At 59.1% G+C, this 21,212-nt stretch overlaps 1 protein-coding gene across 1 annotated transcript in view; it reads left to right on the forward strand.

Moving 5' to 3' along the window:
* The window catches only part of COL27A1 (collagen type XXVII alpha 1 chain), a 136,202-nt gene that overhangs the window by 111,967 nt on the left and 3,023 nt on the right, over nt 1-21,212 (forward strand). Inside the window, exons 38-60 of the mRNA XM_075560363.1 lie at nt 181-234; nt 316-423; nt 2,100-2,153; nt 2,960-3,013; nt 5,298-5,354; nt 5,446-5,499; nt 5,822-5,875; nt 6,127-6,180; nt 6,837-6,890; nt 6,968-7,075; nt 7,503-7,610; nt 8,719-8,826; nt 12,591-12,644; nt 13,163-13,225; nt 13,562-13,615; nt 13,754-13,789; nt 13,893-13,910; nt 14,097-14,132; nt 14,336-14,362; nt 16,423-16,488; nt 17,164-17,326; nt 18,182-18,291; nt 19,693-19,911. Of these exons, the coding sequence (XP_075416478.1) occupies nt 181-234; nt 316-423; nt 2,100-2,153; nt 2,960-3,013; nt 5,298-5,354; nt 5,446-5,499; nt 5,822-5,875; nt 6,127-6,180; nt 6,837-6,890; nt 6,968-7,075; nt 7,503-7,610; nt 8,719-8,826; nt 12,591-12,644; nt 13,163-13,225; nt 13,562-13,615; nt 13,754-13,789; nt 13,893-13,910; nt 14,097-14,132; nt 14,336-14,362; nt 16,423-16,488; nt 17,164-17,326; nt 18,182-18,291; nt 19,693-19,911 (1,713 nt within the window). The remainder of the gene's footprint in view (nt 1-180; nt 235-315; nt 424-2,099; nt 2,154-2,959; nt 3,014-5,297; nt 5,355-5,445; nt 5,500-5,821; nt 5,876-6,126; nt 6,181-6,836; nt 6,891-6,967; nt 7,076-7,502; nt 7,611-8,718; nt 8,827-12,590; nt 12,645-13,162; nt 13,226-13,561; nt 13,616-13,753; nt 13,790-13,892; nt 13,911-14,096; nt 14,133-14,335; nt 14,363-16,422; nt 16,489-17,163; nt 17,327-18,181; nt 18,292-19,692; nt 19,912-21,212) is intronic.

Below are 21,212 nucleotides of genomic sequence, written 5' to 3' on the forward strand. Positions count from 1 at the left end.
CAGGCAGTGGACCCTTTGGCACCCTGCCACTGTACCCACTCCACAGGTGGCAACACTGAGTAAGGGGCAGTGAGGTCTCAAGGTACTGGGTGGTGGGAGTGGCGTCCTCGCCACCCATGGGTCAGCCTCGCTTTCTCTCCTGCCTCATGCTCTGCTCACTCTCCCCTCCTCTCCCTTCAGGGTCCTGAAGGGAAGCCAGGCAAGCAAGGAGACAAGGGCCGGCCTGGAGCCAAGGTACCCCCACCTCCTTCCACCCACATCCCTGCCACGCACTCCTGCTGGGGTCCGGTGACCTCTTGACTCCTTCCCATGCAGGGCGCCAAGGGCTACCATGGACAGCTGGGTGAGATGGGCACACCTGGAGACCCCGGAGCCCCTGGCACCCCAGGCCCGAAAGGGTCCCGGGGCACTCTGGGACCAACGGTGAGGACCCTGAAACTGGCATGCAGGTGGAGAGCCCAGCCACGGGGGTGGGGGGGTGGGGGTGGGGTGTGTGTGTGTGTGTGTCCAGGACAGAGAGAGAGGCATCAGGGTGTCCCAGGGGCCAGGCTCAGTGGTCAACGAAACCCCTGGGCAGCCGAATCCCAGCTACTTCTTGTGGATCATCAGCTCCTCTCCCCTGAAAAAGCACCCCAGCACCACAAGTCACCTGCTGTTGGCCAGAGTCCCAGCAGCATCGTGGTTGAGCGTTGGGCTGTGGCCTGCAAGGTCAAAGCCACCAATCCCTCCACGGGAGAAAGAAAGGTGGGGCCCTCTACTCTCACGAGGAGTTAGGGTCTGGGACCCTCACAGGCAGGGCGACCTGTCCTCCAGGGCTGCTAGGCATCAGCATGGGCTTGATGGCAGAGAGCTCGGTCTGGTAGTCTTTGATGGCTTTCCCAAGGAGCCTTGGGGGCGGAGAGGGGGACCCGTTGAGCGGCCAGCAGATTGAAGCTGCCAGCTGCCCCCTGGGAGGAAGATGCAGCTCTCTGCTCCTGGAGGGATGTAAAGTCTCGGAAATCCACTGACAGTTGTGCTCTGAATGGCTGGCAGTGGGTTGGTGCTGGAGGAGTGTGTGAGCCCTGGGGGCACCGTGGTTACAGCACCCCCTGCCGGCTGAACGGTAGGCAGTTCACCCACCCCCCAGCCCTTCCTGGGGATAAGATGTGACCATGTCCCTTCATGAAAGCCCACAGCCGCGGGACCCCGTGGGCGGCTCCGCAGTGCCCTGCAGAGGTACTTGGCATTGTACCAACGTGAGGGCAGTGGATTTCGATTTTGTTGTTTTGCCCTCTGTTGACTTCTGTAGCGCGTTCGGGTGAGGCCCTGGTGAGAGTTAGAAGATGCTTTCCCAGGGGAGGGGGTCTCGAGGATCCAGCTGGGGATGGTCCAGGCCATGGCTGCGCTGTCGGAAGGGAAGACCCCACAGGGGCTGCCATCTGGGGCGGCATGCTGGTGAACGCACGAGGATGAAGCGGCACCTCTCGCCAGTAGCTGCAGTGTGCTGGCCATCAGCAGCGCTGCTCTGTGGTGTGGATCCATTCCTGTGGTGGACACACTCACATCCCAGCACTGCTGAGCCCCAGCTGCCACTGAGACGCTGGGAGGGACGCTCAGGCCCCCCATGATGTTGTGTTTCTGCCACACAGGTACTAGAGTGCACATAGCCTTGGAGCGAGTCTCAAACTCACTGCACCCGAGTTGAATCTAGCTCATAGCCACTGCACAAGACAGGGCAGGACCGCCCCTGTGGGTTTCTGAGACTTTACATCTTCATGGGAGTAGACAGCCTCAGCTTTCCTCTGCAGAGTAACTGGTGGGCTTGAACAGCTGACCTGTGGGGAGCCACTTAGTTCTGTCCCGCTGTGTCACCAAGGCTCAGGCAGCAGTTAAGCAGATGAGCATGTTAGGAAGGGGCGAGTTCTGAGTGTGTATCACTTTGTATCAAACTAGTTCCAAGTTCAATCGTTTGAGTTCTAACAACAGCTCTGCTTTACCACTGGAGGACACCTGGGCATGAAGACGTCGGCTCTCCTGACGGGATGTGGAGGGCAGGAGCCTAGGAGTGAGACTTGCCTAGGTTCCTTCCACAGAGCCAATAAGGGTCTCTCCTCCCACAGGGTGCTCCTGGCCGGATGGGGCCCCAAGGAGAACCGGGACTGGCTGGTTATGACGTAAGATAAAATCTTAAGGAAATCTCCCCTCCCCATCCCATAGGAACTCTGTCCTACCACCTCCCAGCTAGCCAAGGGTCACAATGAGGTCACTCAGCAAGGCCATGGAAGATGGCATTGTCACCTGCCTCTGAAGCGCCTGGGCCCATAGAGGAGCAGGGGCACAGGACCCCCACTGGGCAGCTGGAAAGAGCCACACGGTCCCCTTCCAGTGATGGGGGCTGCCCCTGCTCTCTGGGGGAGGGAGACTGCCCAGCCACTTCTGCACCCCACCCAAGGGTGGCTGGGCCAAACCTGCTCACTTGTCCAGGGAGACCAGTGCTCTGAGCCCTGCAGCAGGTAGGGGCAAAACTGGGGCCCAGCCACAATTTCCAGTGTCCAGTGTCCCCATCTGTGTTTGACTTGGGTCCCTCCTGAGCCCTCTGACCACACCCCCCCATCCCCAACCCCTCGCTGTTACTACCTTGTTTTCTTCTCTTTCTCTTTTAAATCATTTTATTGGGGGCTCATACAGCTCTTATCACAATCCATCCATCCATCCATCCATCCATCCATCCATTGGGTCAAGCACATTTGTACATTTGTTGCCATCATCATTTTCAAAACATTTCATGCTACTTGAGCCCTTGGTATCAGCTCATTTTCTCCCCTCCCCTCCATCCCTGATGAACCCTTAATAATTTATCATTGTTTCCATGTCTTATATTGTCTGCTGTCTCCCTTCACCCATTTTTCTGTTGTCTGTGTCCACCTGGGAGGGGGTTCTATATCAATCATTGTGATCGGTTCCCCTTGTTTTCTCACAGGGGCACAAAGGCATTGTGGGACCCCTCGGGCCTCCTGGGCCGAAAGGTGAAAAGGTGGGTCTTTGGTCTTAAGCAGCACCTGGGCCCTGGCATGCATGGGTTCACAGAGCAAGCTCCGGGTATCTGGGGCATGGGGGTTCTGGGGCGGCCGCTCACAGCCCTCCTGGCCGGGGAACCACTGCCCTGCCCCAGCAGGACCACCTAATCTATGTATGTCTGGGCGTTTCCACATGGCTGCATGGGTGGGCAGTCATGGACACAGCTCCAGCCCTAGAGAAGCTTCCGGTTTGGCAGGGCCAGCAGGCACCAATTGTCATAACTACTGTAGCATCAACCACTCTGACCCCTGGCAGCCCTGCGTCAAGGGGTGCAGGGAGGGAGGCTCCCAGCAGAGGAGGGGACCCTGAGCAGGCTGACTCAGGAGTCCAGGCTCCAGGAGAGGGAAGAATTGCAGGTAGGCAGCTGTCTGGTCGGCGCTGCCTGACCAATCTGCAGGGGCAGGCAGCAAGGGCTAGAAGGGCCATCTAATCACCTACTTGTACCACCAGAGGGGCCCAAGCGCCTCCACCCCCTGCAGCCCCAGGCTCCATGTCCCCCTACTCACTCAGCTGTCCTGCCCCCATGCAGCCTGCCCCTGCCCACTCTCCTTGATCTGTCCTCTTATCCTCTGCTGCCCTGTCAACTCTCTGAATACTGACTAAATCCCACCATCCCTGAGCCATCCTGGCCTCCAGCAGAGCTGAACAGGCAGCTGGGACAGACCCAGAAAGGAGGAGGGGCCAAGGGGCCCACACCAGTGCTCTGGGCCATCTGCAGCCCCAGAAGTAGTCTGTGTGGTGGCTGAGAGTAGGACCCTAACACCCAGTCTGCTCAGAGCCACCCAGGCCTGGGGGTGGTTCCTTGGGACTGCCCGAGCCCGGTGGCCTCATCTGCTCAGGGGCGGCCGAGAAGGACATCAACAGTGTGTCCCACTACGGGGGCCCGGCCGCCTCTCCCACAGATGCCTTTCCTGCCTTCTGGGACATCTCATGATTCATTATTCCCTGGTGTCACTGGGAGTCATGCAGGCCTCCGTCCGACTCTCGGAACTTCTGGGTGGAGAGAGGACTCCATGCATCCTGGGCTCTGAGCTAGGCGGTAGCGGTGGGGACGGTCCTAGGGAGGGAGAGGCGGGCTCTGGTATAGGCTGGCTGAAAGGCAATCACTGAGTTCAAAGCCTCCTCTCGGTTTACTCCTATGGCCTTCACCATGACCCAGGCAGAGGGCCATGGTCCATAGGACAGCGGTGGGGGGAGCAGGTGGGGCGGGTGACCATTCTTCCCCACACTGAGGGACAAGCTCAGGAGCAGTGGTGACAGTGGGAGGTGGCAGGGCCAGGAGATGGACCTCTGCCTGTGTGACTCTGAGCTTTGCTCCCCAGATGGAAACACCAGGCCCCAGGGGACCAGTGTCTGCAAAGCCTGTGGCTAGAGGACTTAGGAGGTGGGATGAGACAGGGAGCAGAAAGGAAGGGCCCCTGCCAGCATCCAGGCTGTGCAAACTGTATCCCCACATGGTCAGTCACGATACCCGAGGAAGAAAGGCCTGGCTCTCTGCCACTGGGTCCTTCCCCCCCTCAGTTTCCCCATCAGGAAAAGGGGACAGTAGGCCCTAAAGAATAGACCTGCTAAGCTGGCACAGGACTTGAGAGGAATGGACCCCTCCCCTGAGCTCCTAGCCCTGCCACCTTCAGAACAGGACCCAGCCTGGGCAAGAAGGGCCATGGAGAAGGACCCAGCTGGAGAAGGCACAAGAGGGCACCCCCTCTCTCTGGGCCACCCCTCTGACTATACCTGTTTCTGGGCCTTAGGTCAACTCCTGTCAGCCCAGGACCAATTCCCGGCAGAGACGCGGCCCCTCTCTCAGGCACCATGCAGGGTCTCTGTCATTTCCCGGGCTCTGAGTCTCCCATGAGTGTGGCTGTTAGCCGTCCCTCTGCCACCCCCCCAACTGACTGCCCAGCTGAGGAGACCATGGTGAACAGGAGGAACCTAGTGAAGCCTCACACAGACAGATGGCATAGGCGGCATCCCTGGCATCCGGAGACTACATGGGCTCTGCCAGCCTGAGGGGGGCACAAGCCAGATGAGGGCACCTTGCTCTGAGGGGAGCTGAGTGGGGCCCAGCCAGATGGGGGCGCCTTGCTCTGCCCTTGGATCTGCTGACCCAGCTTCTGGGCCCCAGCCTGGCTCAGACCTGCATGGTATCTCTGATTCAGGCCCTGTGGGCATCCGCGGTCTGGGATCCCTGCGGTCACCAGGCACAGAGGCTTGTCCTCACCCTGGTTTTGTATCTGCAGGGGGAGCAGGGGGATGATGGCAAGGCTGAGGCCCCCCCCGGACCACCTGGAGATCAGGTAAGCACCCCAGTGTGTCCCCTGGGCCATCCACTGCGTGGCCTGCCCTGCAGCGGGTGGCCCACGGTTTGCTGTGGTCTTTGTTATTCAGGGGCCCATGGGCGATCGTGGAGACCGCGGGGAACCGGGGGACCCTGGATACCCTGTAAGTATCGACAGGACCAGGGACTATCATGGAGAGGCGATCCCGGGGCCCCGGGAATTAGAACAGACATCACCCTTCCACCTGTGGGGAGCAGAGCTGCCTTTCCCTAGGTGTGGTCCTGAGCACCCCCTCCGCCCATAGCAGCCTGGTTGGACCTGGAGAAAGCTGTCCACCCCCAGCAGGGTCCCCTCCTCTGCCCCCTTCACCGTGCACCCTGGGAGGGGGGCCATTACTGCAGGGCTAGGAACAAGGGCTCCTTGGCATCCGTCTTGGGCCCCAACCCCCTCCCCATCCCCCTCACCTGTTTCTCCTTGGCTTCCAGGGCCAGGAGGGTGTACCAGGCATCCGAGGAAGGCCGGGCCAGCAGGGCCGTCCTGTGAGTGGTACTTCCTGTCCCACCCCCTCCTGCCTTGAGGGTGGTGGATGGGGGAGTCAGAGAACCCGGACCCTTTAAAGCTTAAAGGAGTCCTTCCTGCAATGGGTTCTGGTTTCTCCTTCCCCGGCCCTGGGGGCACCCCAGAGCCTGCCTCCCCAAACCCCTCCCCACCCTCCCCCTCCAGGCAGAGACTGGCCACCTCCCCGGGAGAGTCCTGGGGCTGCCTTGTGTCATCTCACCTTGGTTTGCAGGGGCACCCTGGACCCCGGGGGCGGCCGGGACCCAAAGGAGCAAAAGGCGAGGAGGTAAGAGGACAAACTATTCCCTGAGGAGACAGAGGCCGTGGGAGGGACAGAGACTGGTCCCGGGTCCACAGCAAGCCGGAGGCAGGGCTGGGAGAGAGCGGGAGAGGGAACCACAGGAGGGGTGGCCCATCTGAGCCTTGCAGGGCCTTCCCTGGCTGGGACCCCTCCACACAGCTGGGATGATCAGCCCCTGTCTAGTAGCCCTGGGAGGCAGACAGCTAGCTCCAGAGGCTGGCCCACTGAGAAGGAACAGAGGGCTTAGAGTCCAGGCCAGTGAAGACCCACTGCCCGCTGTCTCCCACCACACCGTGCTGCAGAGAGCACGAGCCTGAGCTAGGGAGGGGGGGCAGGGATGCTCCAAGCTGGGCTTTGGGTGACTGTCATGCCTGTCCCTGCCCCCGAGGGCTGCATGGCCAGCTGCCTGTGGGCTTGGGCTCTGACCTGGAAACTGCCAAGGGCCTGAGCCCTTGGGAGCCCTAGTAGGGCCAGTGATAACACTTAGCAGATCCCAAGGCCAGCCTGCCACCCTACTTACCAACTCAGGCTGACCGGTCCCGGGAACTAAAGGGGCAGGCTAGCCAGTCACCTGGGCCCCTGTTCCCACAATGCTCCCCCGCGTCCAGGAAGCCTCCCTCATGTACCTCTCGATTTTTCAGGGACCAAAGGGGAAGCATGGCAAGGCTGGGACACCAGGCAGGAGGGGCACCCAGGTGAGTCCGCTGTGGCAACTGCCCTCCAACCACTCTGCTGCCCCCACCCGCCCCCTCACCACTGTCTGTTCCCCCAGGGCCTGCATGGGCTTCCAGGACCCCGGGGCGTGGTGGGGAGACAGGGTCCCGAGGGTGCTGATGGACCAGATGGGCTTCCCGGCAGGGATGGCGCGGCAGGACAGCAGGTGAGCTGGACTCAGGAGAGCAGGTGGTCGCTCTGTTTGAGAAGGGTTGGGGGCTGCGTCAGTCATGAGCAACGTCTCTGGAAGCTTGGGTCAGGCAGAACTCACCTGTTTCCTGCAAAATCTACCACTGCTTCCCCTGGGATTGAAGAATGGGACCCCTCTTCCACCTGTCTGTTCTCAGTGCCAGCCCCTGTGCCCCTCAGCTCATCCCTGCCCTGCGGGAAAGGGGGCTCCTGGCTGACAAGTTCTTCCCTGGTCCATTTGCCAACCTGCAGCTCATCACATCCCCCCTTGCCCTCCCCTTGTCCAGCCATCACCTGCGGACCCTCACCTGCCAACAACCCCCCTCCCTGCTGAGAACGCCCAGACCGGGAGCCACTCTGCCCCCTGGGACTTGAGACCCCACCCTTGCCCTCTTTCCTCACAGGGGGAACAGGGAAACGATGGAGACCCCGGCCCCATAGGCCCTGCTGGGAAAAGAGGGAGCCAAGGTGTGGCTGGCTTACCTGGAGCCCAGGGACCCCCAGGATTCAAGGTTGGGCACTGGTTTCCTCCAATCACCCCGCCCCTTCCTGCCCAGCTATCAGCACCAGATACAGACTCTTCAAGAACCCACGACCCGTGGGAAGGTGGGGTCCCTGCCCCAGCTAGGAGAGCTCCCCCCACCCCCTCAAACTCGGGGTGGCGCAGATGATTAAATGCTCAAATACATGCCCAGAGTCTGGGCCGTGAGCCCTGCAGAGGCTCCTGGACACAGGCCTAGCATTCTGCCTTTGAAAGGTCGCAGCCTTTTGAAAGGCCCCTGGAGAAACAAACAGGGCCCGGGGAGGGAGTTGGGGCAGTGCTGGGATACCTGTATATAACCACAACTTGTAAAAAGAACTCAAAACACCTGGGAGCCAAGTCCTACTGTGACCCCCACCATCCACTGGATAGCAGCACCCAGCAGCCACTGCCAGACCCATGCACCGGCCATCTGCTGGTTGAGTTGTCTGTGGGGGCCCTCTTGTGGGCACTTGCAGAAATAGCTGTTTCTTGTCGCTGGGATCCACCCCCCCCCCACCCCCGCTCTAAAAATAATGCCAAACTCACTGCGGGACTTCTGGCGCCCCTGTAGGACTGGGTAGAACTGCCCCAAGTGGGTGTCCAGGGCAGCCCCTCTTGACCAATTAGAACGCCTCGTCTTTCTCCTGAGGAGCGGCTGTTGGTTTAGAACGGCTGCCTTCGCGGTTAGAAAGCCCAACGAGTAACCACTGTAAATGACTGCCGTCGGGCTGGGGGTGGAGAAGGGCAGTGGTAAATTAGCCCATGGCAGAGGCACTGCCTGGGGAAGGCTGAGGGGAAGGAACGAACACACTGTGAGGACAGCAGGCGGTGCCGGTGGGCTGGGGGTGGCTTTGGCCCCCAGGGCATCTCAAAGGGTAAAGACATTCTGAGCAGCAGGGCAGGCAGATGGACAGAGAGCAGCCCCCGGGGGAGACGATGTAGAAAAGTGAAAGGGGCCTTGAAGGGCAGCGTCAGTAAGGGACTTGGGCCTGGACCTCCATCCTGAGACAGATCTCCCCCCCCCTCCAATGGAATTACAGTCTTCCTCTAGAACTATCTACCCACTTTGACTGGTAACTTTGGTGTCTTCCTCTAAGGGGGAGAGCGGGCTACCTGGACAGCTGGGACCCCCTGGCAAGCGAGGGACCGAGGGCGGCACGGGCCTTCCTGGACACCATGGGGAGCGTGGATCCAAAGGCCAGCCGGTGAGTGAGCCCAGGGACCGCACGCGCTCACAGCGCTCACACACACACACACACACACACACACACACACACACACACACACACACACACACCTGTCCGTGCCTGCACACGCACCTTGCAGCTCTGAGACAGTGAGAGAGCGGCACTCAAGCACTCTGGACGCCAGATGCCCACCTGCAGGGAAGGCGAAGCTGAGAAAAGAGACCAGGTGGCCCTTTGAGACAAGGAGGGGGTGCATGAGCACCGGCTCCCGGTCTAGTGCCCCCCATGTGCCGTGCTGCCTGCCTTCCTCCTCCTCTTGCGAGGGCCAGGCTAGATGAGCCTGCCTGGAGAACGAGGCAAGAGAGCCAGTGCCAAGGAAACCAGTGGAGACCACCAGCGAGGGCGTAACGCGCACGTCTACAGCAGGGGTGGTCTGCACTGCACTGCAACCAGGAACAGCACAGCGAAAGCCAGCGTCCGGGCAAAGACACTGCGCTACCATTCACGGAAAGGAGGTCAGAGCGACTGTCTCCATAGACAACGAGATCGATTTCAGAGCAGGGGGTGCGTCATCTGATGGAGTTCATTTCACAGTGATAACGGGGTCAGCTTATCAACATGACTCACTCCGCTCACTGCCATTGAGCGCATGCTGACTCCCCGCATGCCACTGTGGGCTTCGGAGCCTGCCCATCTTTATGGTGCAGGAAGCGTCCTCTTCCCCCGAGGAGCGCCTGGTCCGCTGACCCTGTGCTTAGCAGCCCAGAGAGAGCCTACTGGCCTAATTCTAAATGTCTATGAACTTAATAGTAGAACGCTAAAATATGTTCAGCAAGAACTGGCAGAACTATACAGAGAAAAAGGCACTTGTGACCTTATAATTAAGGGCTCTCATGACTTTGTCTCAGTCACGGCTGGAATGAGTGGACATGAACCAGGAAGGCCGTAGAAAGCTTCAGCCCCGACAGCCAGCTTGATAGGATGCAAGCACCCTTCCCAGCACCAGCTTGAACCCGCCTGCTTTTCAAGCGCACCCAGAACACTAACCAAGCCGAGTCTGTGTTTGAGACCAACCAGCCTTCATAAGTTATAAATATCCAAATCTCCAAACCACACCAGGATTCAATTAGAAATCCACCACCAAAGGATATCTGAACGCGCTCCTTTTTCAGGGTTGGGAAACAGAATGACAGACTTCTAAATAACCCAAGGACGTTATCAAAAGGCAAACCCAGCTGTTGAGTTGAATGAAAATGCCACTTATCAGATTGGAGGGTGCTGACGCGTGAAGGAAAGAAGGCCTTGGCTCAGGGACCCTCCCTCCCCTGGGGCCGGGCGCGCTCTGGAAAAGATGAATGGGAAACAGAGTCAGGAGAAACGAAATAGGAAAGGTCAGAGAGATTGTCAATGGAATGAGACACAGAAAGACAACAAGGAAACCAAAAGCTGAGGTTTTTTCTTTCAGTAGATTCATCAGATAGATGAACTTCTAGCCAGACTTAACAGTAAAATCACGAGAGAGAGAGAGAAAGAGAGAGAGAGAGAGAGAGAGCGAGAGAGAACAAATTAGCAAAACCAGGAGTAAGGGAAATGACATCACTACAGAGCCTAAAGATATTACAAAGGAATATGATGAGCAGCCTCATGCAATAAGTTAAACAACGTAGCTTGTACAGACAGCTTCCTTGAGAGAAAACACACCACCAGTCAGAAAACTCAGTCCAGAAAGAGTGGATGACCTCAGTCAGCGTGCCACGACCCTTTCATACGGTTCCTCATGTGGTGGTGACCCCCAGTCATAACACTATTTTTGTTGCTCCTTCATCACTGTCATTTTGCTACTGTGATGAATCAGACAACCCCTGTGAGAGGGTCGTTTGACCCCCAAAGGAGTCACAGTCCACAGGTTGAGAATCACTGTCCTAAGTAGCCTTCTGGGTGCCCTGGTGGTGTCGTGGGTTATGTGTTGGGCTACTAACCCCGCAAGGCCAGCAGTTCGAGACCACCAGCCCATCCATGAGGCTCTCTAGTTCCATCAGGAGTTACAATCTCAGAAACACACGGAAGCCATTCTACCCTGCCCTGCAGGGTTGCTCTGAGTCAGAATCTACTCGATGGCATGAGTTGTGAGTAGCCTTATCTACAAAAGAATTGAAATCTTCTTAACTCCAGCCTCCATGACTCAGCGGCGGAGGAAGAAATAACATCCATCGTATGCCCACCCTTTCAAAAATCGAAAGACAGAGAAGACTTTCTGCTCATTCCGTGAGGCTAGCAATCCCCTCGCGTCAGAGCCAGTCCGAGACACGCGGACATGCGCAGTGATGTTGATGACAGCGTGGTTCTTCTTGCTGACTCAAAAGGAGAAACAAACAGACTGCGTTCCCGAGTGTCAGTCTAACTCACGAGGGTGTCGTTTACCCACAGAAATTTATTTTCTCACAGATGAGGGGGCTGGAATTTGAATACAGGGTGCCGGCTCTAGGGGAAGGCTCTGCACCCCTCTGGGAGAATAGTCTCAGCATGCATTGGTGTTGGCCACCCGGCAGGCACCCCGCCCCATTCCTGAGCCGTTTCTCTCTCACACCCTACCCGGACGTGGCTGCTCAGACCTCACAGTGAAAACCTGATTCCCAGACGGAATTGCACCCACCGGTTTGGGGCTCAGCATCTGCCATACTTTTCGGCGGGGAGGACATAGTTCAGTCTGTGACACAAACCCAAGTGTCCACCAAGTGATGCTGGTCCACCCGTACGTGCCATGTTACATTATCAGCTGCTTGCAGCAATGAGCTTGTAACGCGAACTGTAGTGTGGATGGATCTTGGGAATACCACGCTAGACCAAAGAGGCCCGTCACCAAAGGTTGGGGATCGCCAGCTTCCCTTTGTCGCCTCATCCCCTTGCCAAGGTCTGGGCTGAGGAAGGAGGGAGGGAGTGCTCATGGGCACAGGGGTCTTTGGAGGGTGGAAGGCAAGTGTTCTGAAGCGAGATCAATTGATACTGATCAATGCACAAGTCTGTGAATATCCTAAACACTCCTGAATCACACATGCTAAAAGGGTGACATTTATGGTGTGTGAATTATAACCTAATTAAGCCACAACTTAAAACAAACAAACAGCTGAAGGGCCAATTTGGTGGGTTCTCCCACAGCCATGCTGGAGGCCTGTGTGCCTTTCTCCCCTGCCGCTTGCTGCCCTGCTTAAAGGGGCAAGTGGGGGTTCTGGGCCATATTTATATATGGGGAAACTGAGGCCCACGAAGGGGAAGTGGGTCATCTCAGGTTTCCCGATACAGAGCAGAAGGTTCTGACTCACGAGCCTGCACTTTGGGCCAGAGGACCTTCCACATAATGACAGGCTCTCAGGGCCCACTGGCCCGTCCCCCTTTTCCCTGACCCTAGGGGTCCCTTTGGAGAAGAGGAGCCAGAGATGTGTACTCCATGAGACCCAGACCACCCACCCGGGTGGGTGAGAATCCAGTCTGCTCCACAGCACATCTTCCTTGCCGTGCCCCGGGCTCCTCCCCTATGACCAGAGAATATGGTGCCTCCTGCCTGGTCTGGGAACACGCCGAGCACACGGAGGCCCGTCACTAGCAGGGGACCACTCCTCAAGAGTGTCCTTGGGAACGGGACACGCAGAGTCCTTTCCACAGACCTTTCCCTCTTCCCCAAAGGCCCTGCAGGCTGGTGCTTGGAGCACACCTCTGGGCAGGAGGGAGGCCATTGGCTCAAGGACCCTGTCCTATGTACCCCAACTTCCTTCTTTTCCCCACAGGGTGACTCTGGCGAGATGGGCTTCCCAGGAATGGCTGGCCTCTTTGGACCTAAGGTACAGACCCCTCACTCCTCACTAGTCCTGCTGGGGTTCCAGCCCGTTCCCCCAACCATCCATCCATCCACCCATCCATCCATCCATCCACCCATCCATCCATCCAGCCACCCACCCATTCACTTATTCATATATCCAGCATGTACTGAGTGTCTACAAGGAGCACTGGAGCACAGGTGGGCTCCAACTTGAGCATCTTTGCCCCCGCCCACTCCACCTGAGCATATTCATGTCCCAGCAGGCCTGAGCTCCAAGCCCAGCCCCACACCTGACTCGGTTTTCTCACCTGTAAAATGGGATGGTGAGAGTGGAGGGACTGAGGGAGCCCAGGGGCACATGCCTGCTGGGTCACAGCCAGCATGGCAAAGATTTCTCTTCCTGGGCATCTCAGGTGAGGCCTCTCCCATCAGGGAGGGTGCAGGCAGGCCAGGCCCCAGATGTCAGGGAGCTGCTGGCACCTGCCCACCCCCCCCAACTGACCACCCAGGCATGGACTGTCCCCCCTCTGCCTCCTCCAGGGGCCCCTGGGAGACATCGGCTTCAAAGGCATCCAGGGCCCTCGGGGGCCACCCGGCTTGATGGTGAGGCCCTCTCTCTCCAGGGGGACATTTCCCCGAAACCCAAGGCTGGCTCAGCTGGCTGGACCCACGTCTTCCTCTGCTTTCTTCCTGAGCCCCCTCTGTCTGCAACCTCCATTCATTCCCCTGTCCAGACCTGTGCTCACGCTGGCCTCATCACCCTGCGTGCCTCTGTGCCCGCCCCTGCCGACTCTCCTAGTTCCCCCCCAGGCACAGAGGAGGGGCTGGGAGCTGTCTGGGGAGGGCTCCCTGCCTTTCCTGTCCCAACACCCTCCCCCCACCCCCAGGGAGTGCTGGAAAGGAGCCAGGCCCCACAGCTGCTCTCTCTCCTTCCTCCAGGGCAAGAGAGGCATCGCAGGGCCCCTGGGCATCCTGGGACCTTCGGGACTCCCGGTACGTGCAGGCACTCTTGGGTCACCCCACCCCCACCCCCTCGCTTCCCTGACTCCAGATTACCTGTGTGACCTGGAGTCGGGCTAAGCCTCAGTTTCCCCCGTGGGCCCTCTCTCACCAAGTCTGGGTTTGTTGCAGGGCCCGGAGGGTGTCAAGGGCAGCCGAGGGGACCTGGTGAGTGGCTGCTGCTGGGCCCAGAGAGGGTGGACTCTCAGGCTGGGCCACGGCCCATCCCAGGCTCCCCTAACTCTTCCTCCCTGCTTCTCTTTCCCTCCAGGGGTTACAAGGTCCAAGGGTGAGTGGGCACTCAGGGTTCTCTTCCTGAAGACGATTGTCTCCCTCCCCGGACCTCAGTCCATGGGCACCTGCCTGTAACCCTGGTCCCTGGGTCTCCGTGCTGCATGCGGAGGGTTTGGGCTGTGTGTGGAGGGTGGAAGGCTTCTGCTGTCTGCACCTCACTGTTGTCTCCTCCCCCCTCCAGGGTCCCCCTGGCCCAAGAGGGCGGCCCGGCCCACCGGTAGGTAACAGTGCTCATTGCCCTGGGCCTCGGGGCCAAGCCTGTGCTTGCCTGGGCCTGAACCTCTCTGGAATCATGTGCCTCTGATGGCCACAGGCCTCCGGGAGCACCAGACTGGCATGGGGTCCCCTCATTTCCCAATGGCACCCCGGTCCCTGACACCCCAGACCCATCAAACCCTGACATGACCTCTCCTTTCGCAGGGTCCTCCCGGGAATCTTACGCCGTTTGTAAGTTGGAGAATGTTCTCTTTCACCCGCTTGGGGTAGAGCTGGGGTACAGCTATGTGCAGGGTGGGTGGCTAGAACCCCGAGCTGGACCTGGGGATGCCTATGTCCTTGTGTCCTCCGTCCTCGAGGCATGGGAAGCCCTGGGCCAGGAGGTGGAGGTGTGCATGCCCCTCACTGGGATGAGCTCAGGAAGGAAGCCTCCAACCCAGGGCTCCCAAGTCCTTTCTGAGGGTTCCTCTGCCTTCCTGCCTGGGGTGCTGCCCCCTAGCGTCCAAGCAGGGACTGTCCCACAGTCCGTGTCTGCACTGGGGGTGAGTGGGATTCGGGCTTGATAGTGTCCCTGGAATCAGCTGAGAGGAAAGAGCGGGGGTCCTTGGGCCTGTGACCTCCATTCCCTCGGACTCTGTTTCTGTCCCATCTCAGCCCTCCCTCTGACCATCCACAAAAATGGAGCGACAGCCTGGCCTGCTCTAGGACACCCCCGGTCCTTCCCACCAATAAGAAAGGCAGCTGGGAGAGGGCAGAGGTCCTGGACAAACCCGCCCCCTTGACAAACAGGACAGGGAAGGGGAAGGGGGTGCATGATACGCAGTACCCACTGAGAGCTTGATGGAACAGACCCCAGGAGAGGTGCTCTCAGGCTGTCATGTGCTCACGCCCCCCAGCAGCCGCGGGCCCTGGTCTTACTGTCTTGCCCATCTTAAAGATGAGACGGCTGAGGCCAGACAGGTGAAACAACCTGGCACAGGTGGCCATCTGCTGTGTGCTTAGTAAGTGGTGGGGCTGGGCATGGGCTCTGAGACGGATGCATTCCCAGAGCCTGGCGCTGAACCCCAACCCCAGGGGCCCCTGGTGGGGAGAGGCTGTGCTAGTGGCTGCAGCTGGGCATCCACCAAGCCCAGTGTGGCATGGAGATGCCTGTGTATGCCAGGCATCTGGGGTCTGCCCCAACAAGTGCTCAGTGGGTACTGTGTATCATGCATCCCCCTCCCCTTCCTGTGTCCTGTTCATTAAAGGGGTGGATTTGTCCAGGACCTCTGCCCTCCCCCAGACGGCTTTCTTATTGGTGGAAGGACCGGGGGTGTCCTAGAGCAGGTCAGGCTGCCGCTCCATTTTCATGGATGGTCAGAGGGAGGGCTGGTGAGAGGCTGAGATGGGGGCAGGAACAGTGTCTGAGGGAATGGCCACAGGTCTGTGTCATCACGGCAACAGACAGAGGGTTTGGTTTTTGATGGGGAGACACGGGGCTCTGACAGAGCCGAGGGTGGCACCTGGAAAGGCTTCCCTGCCTTGGTGCTCCTGCCATGGGAGACCAGATGGTCCTTCATCGTGGGGCTGGCCAGGCGTGGTAGGAAGCTCAGCACTCCCCTGGCCCAAGTGCTGTGACATCGCCTACAGTTCTGACAACCCCAGATGTCTCCAGAAGTTTCCAGATGCTCCCTGGGGGAACTACCCCAGGACAGGAGATGGCGAGGAGGGGCCTAGAGGGAGGAAATGAGCGAGGGAGGGAGTCAAGTGGGCAAGGCCCGGCAGCATGAAGAATCTAGAAGCTTTGTGTCATGACTGGTGGGTGCATGGACCATGGGCCAGAGGGGACGCAGGCTGGGAGGCCCAGCACTTAGCTGGGTCTGGCCCACTTGACCCTGAGCATGATGGGAAGCTGTGGCTGGCCTGAAGGGACGTGGTGGCAGGGTTAGATTTGGGTCACATGCACACCCTCTTGCCAAAACCCAAAGCCAGACTGCCATCAAGTGGGTGCTGACTCACAGCGACCCCTTAGGAAAGGGTAGAACTGCCGGGGGGGCGGCGGGGGTGTGTTCTAAGACAGCCCCCCGGGATGGAAAGCCCATCTTCCTCCAGAGGAACAGCTGATCTGGAGCATAGCAGCCCGACAAGTACCACCTGCAGTACCCGGGCTCCTCTCTGCCCTCAGAGGGAGGGAAAACGAGAGTGTGCATAGGGCAGGCTGGCGGCTGGCACTTGCTGAGGGCAGTCGGGGAGGGAGAGATGGGCTCGGGCCCTGGGCAGGGAGCAGGCAGGCATCCTCTCTCCTTCAACAGCAGCAAGACGGCCTTGGGGCAGCTCTCCACACATGGATGGATGCTAGCGGAGCCCTCAGAACAGAGGTAGGGCGCGAGTGGGTACTCCCTGGGGATATGGTAGTGTGTCCTCCATGTGCCTTGCCGAGCTGTCCAGAGCCCTGGTGCTGAGGCTCAGCGTGGGCAGCAAGGAGGCAAGGTCATGCAGCCATTTCAGCCGCACACACACACACACGCACACGCACACACACTTAACCCACGCGACCCCAGAGGGAAGGGTTCGCTTAGTCCTACTTTGTGTCTGTGGAAACTGAGGCTGGAGGTCATGTAGGTGGTACCTGCTCTTTCCTTCCCTCCTGGCAGCAAGCTCCTCCGCTCCCGGGCGGTGACTGCTGGTTCAGCTCTATCTCCTGTGGCCTCACAGACCGCCCACCCTCCTGCCTCAGGGACCCCTGCGAGCACCCACCCACAGCCCTATGACCACTGTGTCCCTTTCTGCCGCAGACTCTTCCCAGAGAGAGTTTTGGGGCCACCCTGCCTCCCTGCCTCAGCAGCCTGGGCAACCCTGTCTGATGGGTGCCCAAGGGCTTTGCCCATCTTTGCCAGAGAATATGGCTGACCGTCCGGGCTGCCCTGGCCCCTTGCACTGTATCTTGTCGCTAGTCCTGTGCTTACCTGCAAAGGGAGGGAGGCCAGCTTCTGTACAAGGTCACCCCGGGCGGGGGCTGTGGGCAGCACCGGACATGGCCTCTCCTCGCACAGGGCTATGCAGACCGGCTGGTGCTGGACCAGGGAGGGGAGATCTTTAAAACCTTACACTACCTCAGCAACCTCATCCAGAGCATTAAGATGCCCCTGGGCACCAAAGAGAACCCCGCCCGGGTCTGCCGGGACCTCATGGACTGTGAGCAGAAGACAGTGGACGGTAAGAAAGACCACAGGGTCTGGAGCAGGAGTGGCCTGGCCTGGGTGGGGTCAGCGGGGGGCTCCTGAGGATGGCTGCAGGTTGAGAGTGGGTGTTCTGGAAGGGCCTGGGGCAAGCCTCTGGCCTGGAGAGGCACCTGAACATTCAAGCAAGCAGGTTGGAGCCTGCTATGTGCCCGGCCTCATGTTTCCTGGGACATAGGGACACTGGGGGACACAGCGGAGTGACCCCATGCTCCCAGAGCCCACAGATCCACAAGGTGGGACAGGACAGAAGTCCCACAGGCCGTAGCAGGTCCAGACCCAGGGGACGCTGTCCAGGCTTCTTAGAAGAGCCTGCTTGTTCCCTTTTCTGCCACCTCCAACCTCTTCTGAGCTGGTGCAGTTCCAGGAGACATGCCTGCGCTGGAATGCCGGTGCCCCCTGGGGACCCTGGCCCACCAACGCCCTCTCCCTACTGCCCTCCCTTGTCTGTACACATCCAGCCACCGGACCCCACTTCTGAGAAAGGGACCTATCTGGGAGCAGTGGGGTGATCCCCGACTCCCAACCCGGACTGAGAGTCCTGGGTGTCCACAGAGAAATAGCCCGGTGACCTCAAAGTCCCCAGGGGAGCATCTCGGTTGTCTCCTCTGTGTCAACACTGACGGGTGGTCGGCCTAGAGGACCCACCAGGGCCCCCAGCTCAGAGTTCTGCCTACGAGCCTTTCCTTCCATCTCCGTGGCGCCAGGAGCCCCTTTCTGTCCCCCCTACCCCCTATGACTTCATGCCTGACTGGGGCCCCCCAGTGGCAGGGTCCCAAGCCCAGGGATCCTCAACTCTACATGTTCCCCCACCCCACCCCCCTCCCTGCAGGTACCTACTGGGTGGACCCAAACCTTGGCTGCTCATCCGACACCATCCAGGTCTCCTGTGACTTCACACACGGTGGACAGACATGTCTCCAGCCCATTGCGGCCTCCAAGGTACCCCCTGTACCCCATACCTGGGATACAGCCAGCCCAGACCCCAGTCAGTGCTCTTTCTTGCTGTGTGGGCTCAATTTCTTCATCTGTGGATCAGGGATGACTCGGCCTAGAGCCCTGGTTTCCAAACCCTTTGAAGTTCTGTGCTGTCTTCCAGACAGTACCTCCTGCTTGAAACAAATCAGCGGCCTTAGCCAGGCAGACTTAGAGACCCGCAGCCCACCTGGCTTGTGGCTGGTACCTACAGATCCTGAGCCCCCTTCCAATGAGCCCTCCCACATGCCTATTTCGGGCTTGGGAAGCTCAACTTTAAGTCAGGCAGGCAGCAGCTGCTCCGCAGCCCAGGCTGTCCTCAGTGTATGGAGGAGCCGCAGTTCCAGTGGAGTTCTGGTGGTGCAGGGCTTGAGGGCTTGGCAGTGAACCTGAAGGTGGTCACTTCACACTCATGCGTGGCTTCAGTAAAGAGTACTGCCTTAGACACCCTAGGAGGCAGGCAGTTCTGCTCTGTCCTCTGCAGTCACTGTGACCCCACAAGGATACAGGGGCAGTGGGTTTGGTTTGGGGTCCCTAGTTCCTGCAGGCTCCCCAGAGGGGGCACCGTGCATGCCAGGAGCTGAGGCAGCTGCTCCAACTACAGGGGCCCATCCCGGCAGCCCCCGGTGGGGAGGGCATGAGCTGACCTGTCCAACACAGAGCTTGGGAACCTCTCAAATCAGCCAGCCAACCAGCTGGCTCCCTCCTCGGGCCAGGCCTCAAGCCAGGGGCTAGGATTTAACAGGGAGCCTTGCAGGCAAGCTGCCACCCACCCCCACCCGCCAGCCATATCCCACAGCCATCCAGAACTCCAATCTCTATAGGCACCACACACACACACACACACACACAGACTCTGAGGCTTGGTGGCCATGCATCCAACCCCCAGCAGGGGGGTTGGACCAGAGCTGGCTCCTGGCTTCCCCAGATGGAGCTAGCTGCCCATCTGGGTGACCATCCCCTCCAGGAGCAGCAGCAGCGACAGGCCCTGGCACACCAGGCCCACCCCACCTACATGGGGATCTTGGCCACGGGCTCAGGGGCGGGGGGGGGGGGGGACTCTTCCTCACTCTTGAGCAGGGCCCTCAACCTCTCTGGGCCTCTTGGGTCTCGGCTGCACCCCAGAGGCCACCCATGCAGTGGGGGGAGGGATCAGGTGACCTGGGGACCCTAGCAGCTCCCTCCTTCCCTTCTCTGCCACCCAGCTGCCCTGGAGCTCAGCCTCCTGCCTTTCACATAGGCACAGGCCACTCCTGCCTTCTCACCGGGGCTGGGGAAGGGTTGGATCGTGCTGGCCAGGACAGGCGAGCTGATCTCCCACCAAGCCAGGCTGAGCGGGACCATGCCTCTCGGCTATGCGCCCTGCAGGTGGAGTTTGCCATCAGCCGTGTTCAGATGAACTTCCTGCACCTGCTCAGCTCCGAGGTGACACAGCACATCACCATCCACTGCTTGAACATGACCGTGTGGCAGGAGGGCCCTGGGCGGACCCCAGCCCCGAAGGCTGTGCGCTTCCGCGCCTGGAATGGACAGGTTTTTGAAGCTGGTGGTCAGCTCAGGCCCCAGGTGCCCATGGATGGCTGCAAGGTAACTGCCCGCACCCCTCATGCAGGCTCAGGGGAACTGCTTGTGGTGTAACCATCAGTGATACATGTTCTAACAATGTGTATCGTTCTCGGGTGGCACCACCGGCTGGGACCCTGGTGACATTGTGATTATGTGTTGGGCTACTAACTTCAAGGTCAGTAGTTGGAACCCACCAGCTGGAGAAGACGGGGCTTTCTGCCCCCATCAAGAGTTACCATCTAGGAAACCTGCAGGGGCCCTTGTACTGTGTCCTCTAGGCCAGCCTAGAGGCAGGAGGATACACTTCTGCCCCTGCCCTGCACTGGCTACTCCTTCCTCTAGCCGCATTTGGTCTTCTCTAGATGCTCAAAGCAGAGTCGGTTATTCTCAGAGGGGCATGGGGCAGACTGAAAGTTGCCAAAAAGCAACCACTGATTGATTTCACGGGGAAATGGGTACTGCCCAGCGATTGAGAGGGTGGGGGTGGGTGGGACGGGGGGAGAGTCAGCATCGCAGAGGTGCCCATGGGAGAGGCTTTCTGGGCAGCAGCAAGGGGGCAGTGAACACACAATTTTAGACACTACCACTCTACTTGTAGACTCTCTCCTGGGGAAACTGTTCAAAGCAGTTAATGAGTCTAGATAGACTGGAGAAACAAGTCCATAGATGCTCAGATGTGCATAAGAAAGCTTTAAATACAAGAGCAATTGAATATTGAGAAAGCATCCCAGCCCAGTCCAGACCAAGTCCATAAATCCGATGTTAGCCCACTCTTCAGACTCATGAAGCACGTACAGTGATGCCGAAGCTGGGAAGGTCACAGCTAGTGGGTCTTGTGGATGCAGTCGCAGTGGGAGCATCTCAGCGCTGACAGGGGTCTCCATGCGTCTCAGATTGGCAACAGATTATGTAACTACCACAGTGAGCATATGCTAACAGGTCATTGGAGTGGCCAGCCAACACGTGTGAAGGTGCTCACTGCCCGTACCCATGGAGCAGTGGTTCTCAACCTGTGGGTGTCAACCCTGTTAGCGGTCAAACGACCCTTTCACGGGGGTCGCCTAATTCATAACAGTAGCAAAATGACAGTGATGAAGTAGCAATGAACATAATGTATGGTTGAGGGTCACCGCCACATGAGGAGCTGTGTGAGAGGGTCACGGCACGAGGAAGGTTAGGAACTGCTGCAATTGAAAAGGAGAGTCAGATTCGCCAGGGTGGGGTGGAGTGGGGTGGGGTGGGGAGGCTCAGCTCCGACCTGGATCAAAAGGAGGGAAAGTGACATTGAAATTGACTTAACTTCTTTGGACCAGCAAGCTAGT

The sequence above is a fragment of the Tenrec ecaudatus genome, chromosome 10, assembly GCF_050624435.1.
Source record: "Tenrec ecaudatus isolate mTenEca1 chromosome 10, mTenEca1.hap1, whole genome shotgun sequence".
NCBI lineage: Eukaryota > Metazoa > Chordata > Mammalia > Afrosoricida > Tenrecidae > Tenrec > Tenrec ecaudatus.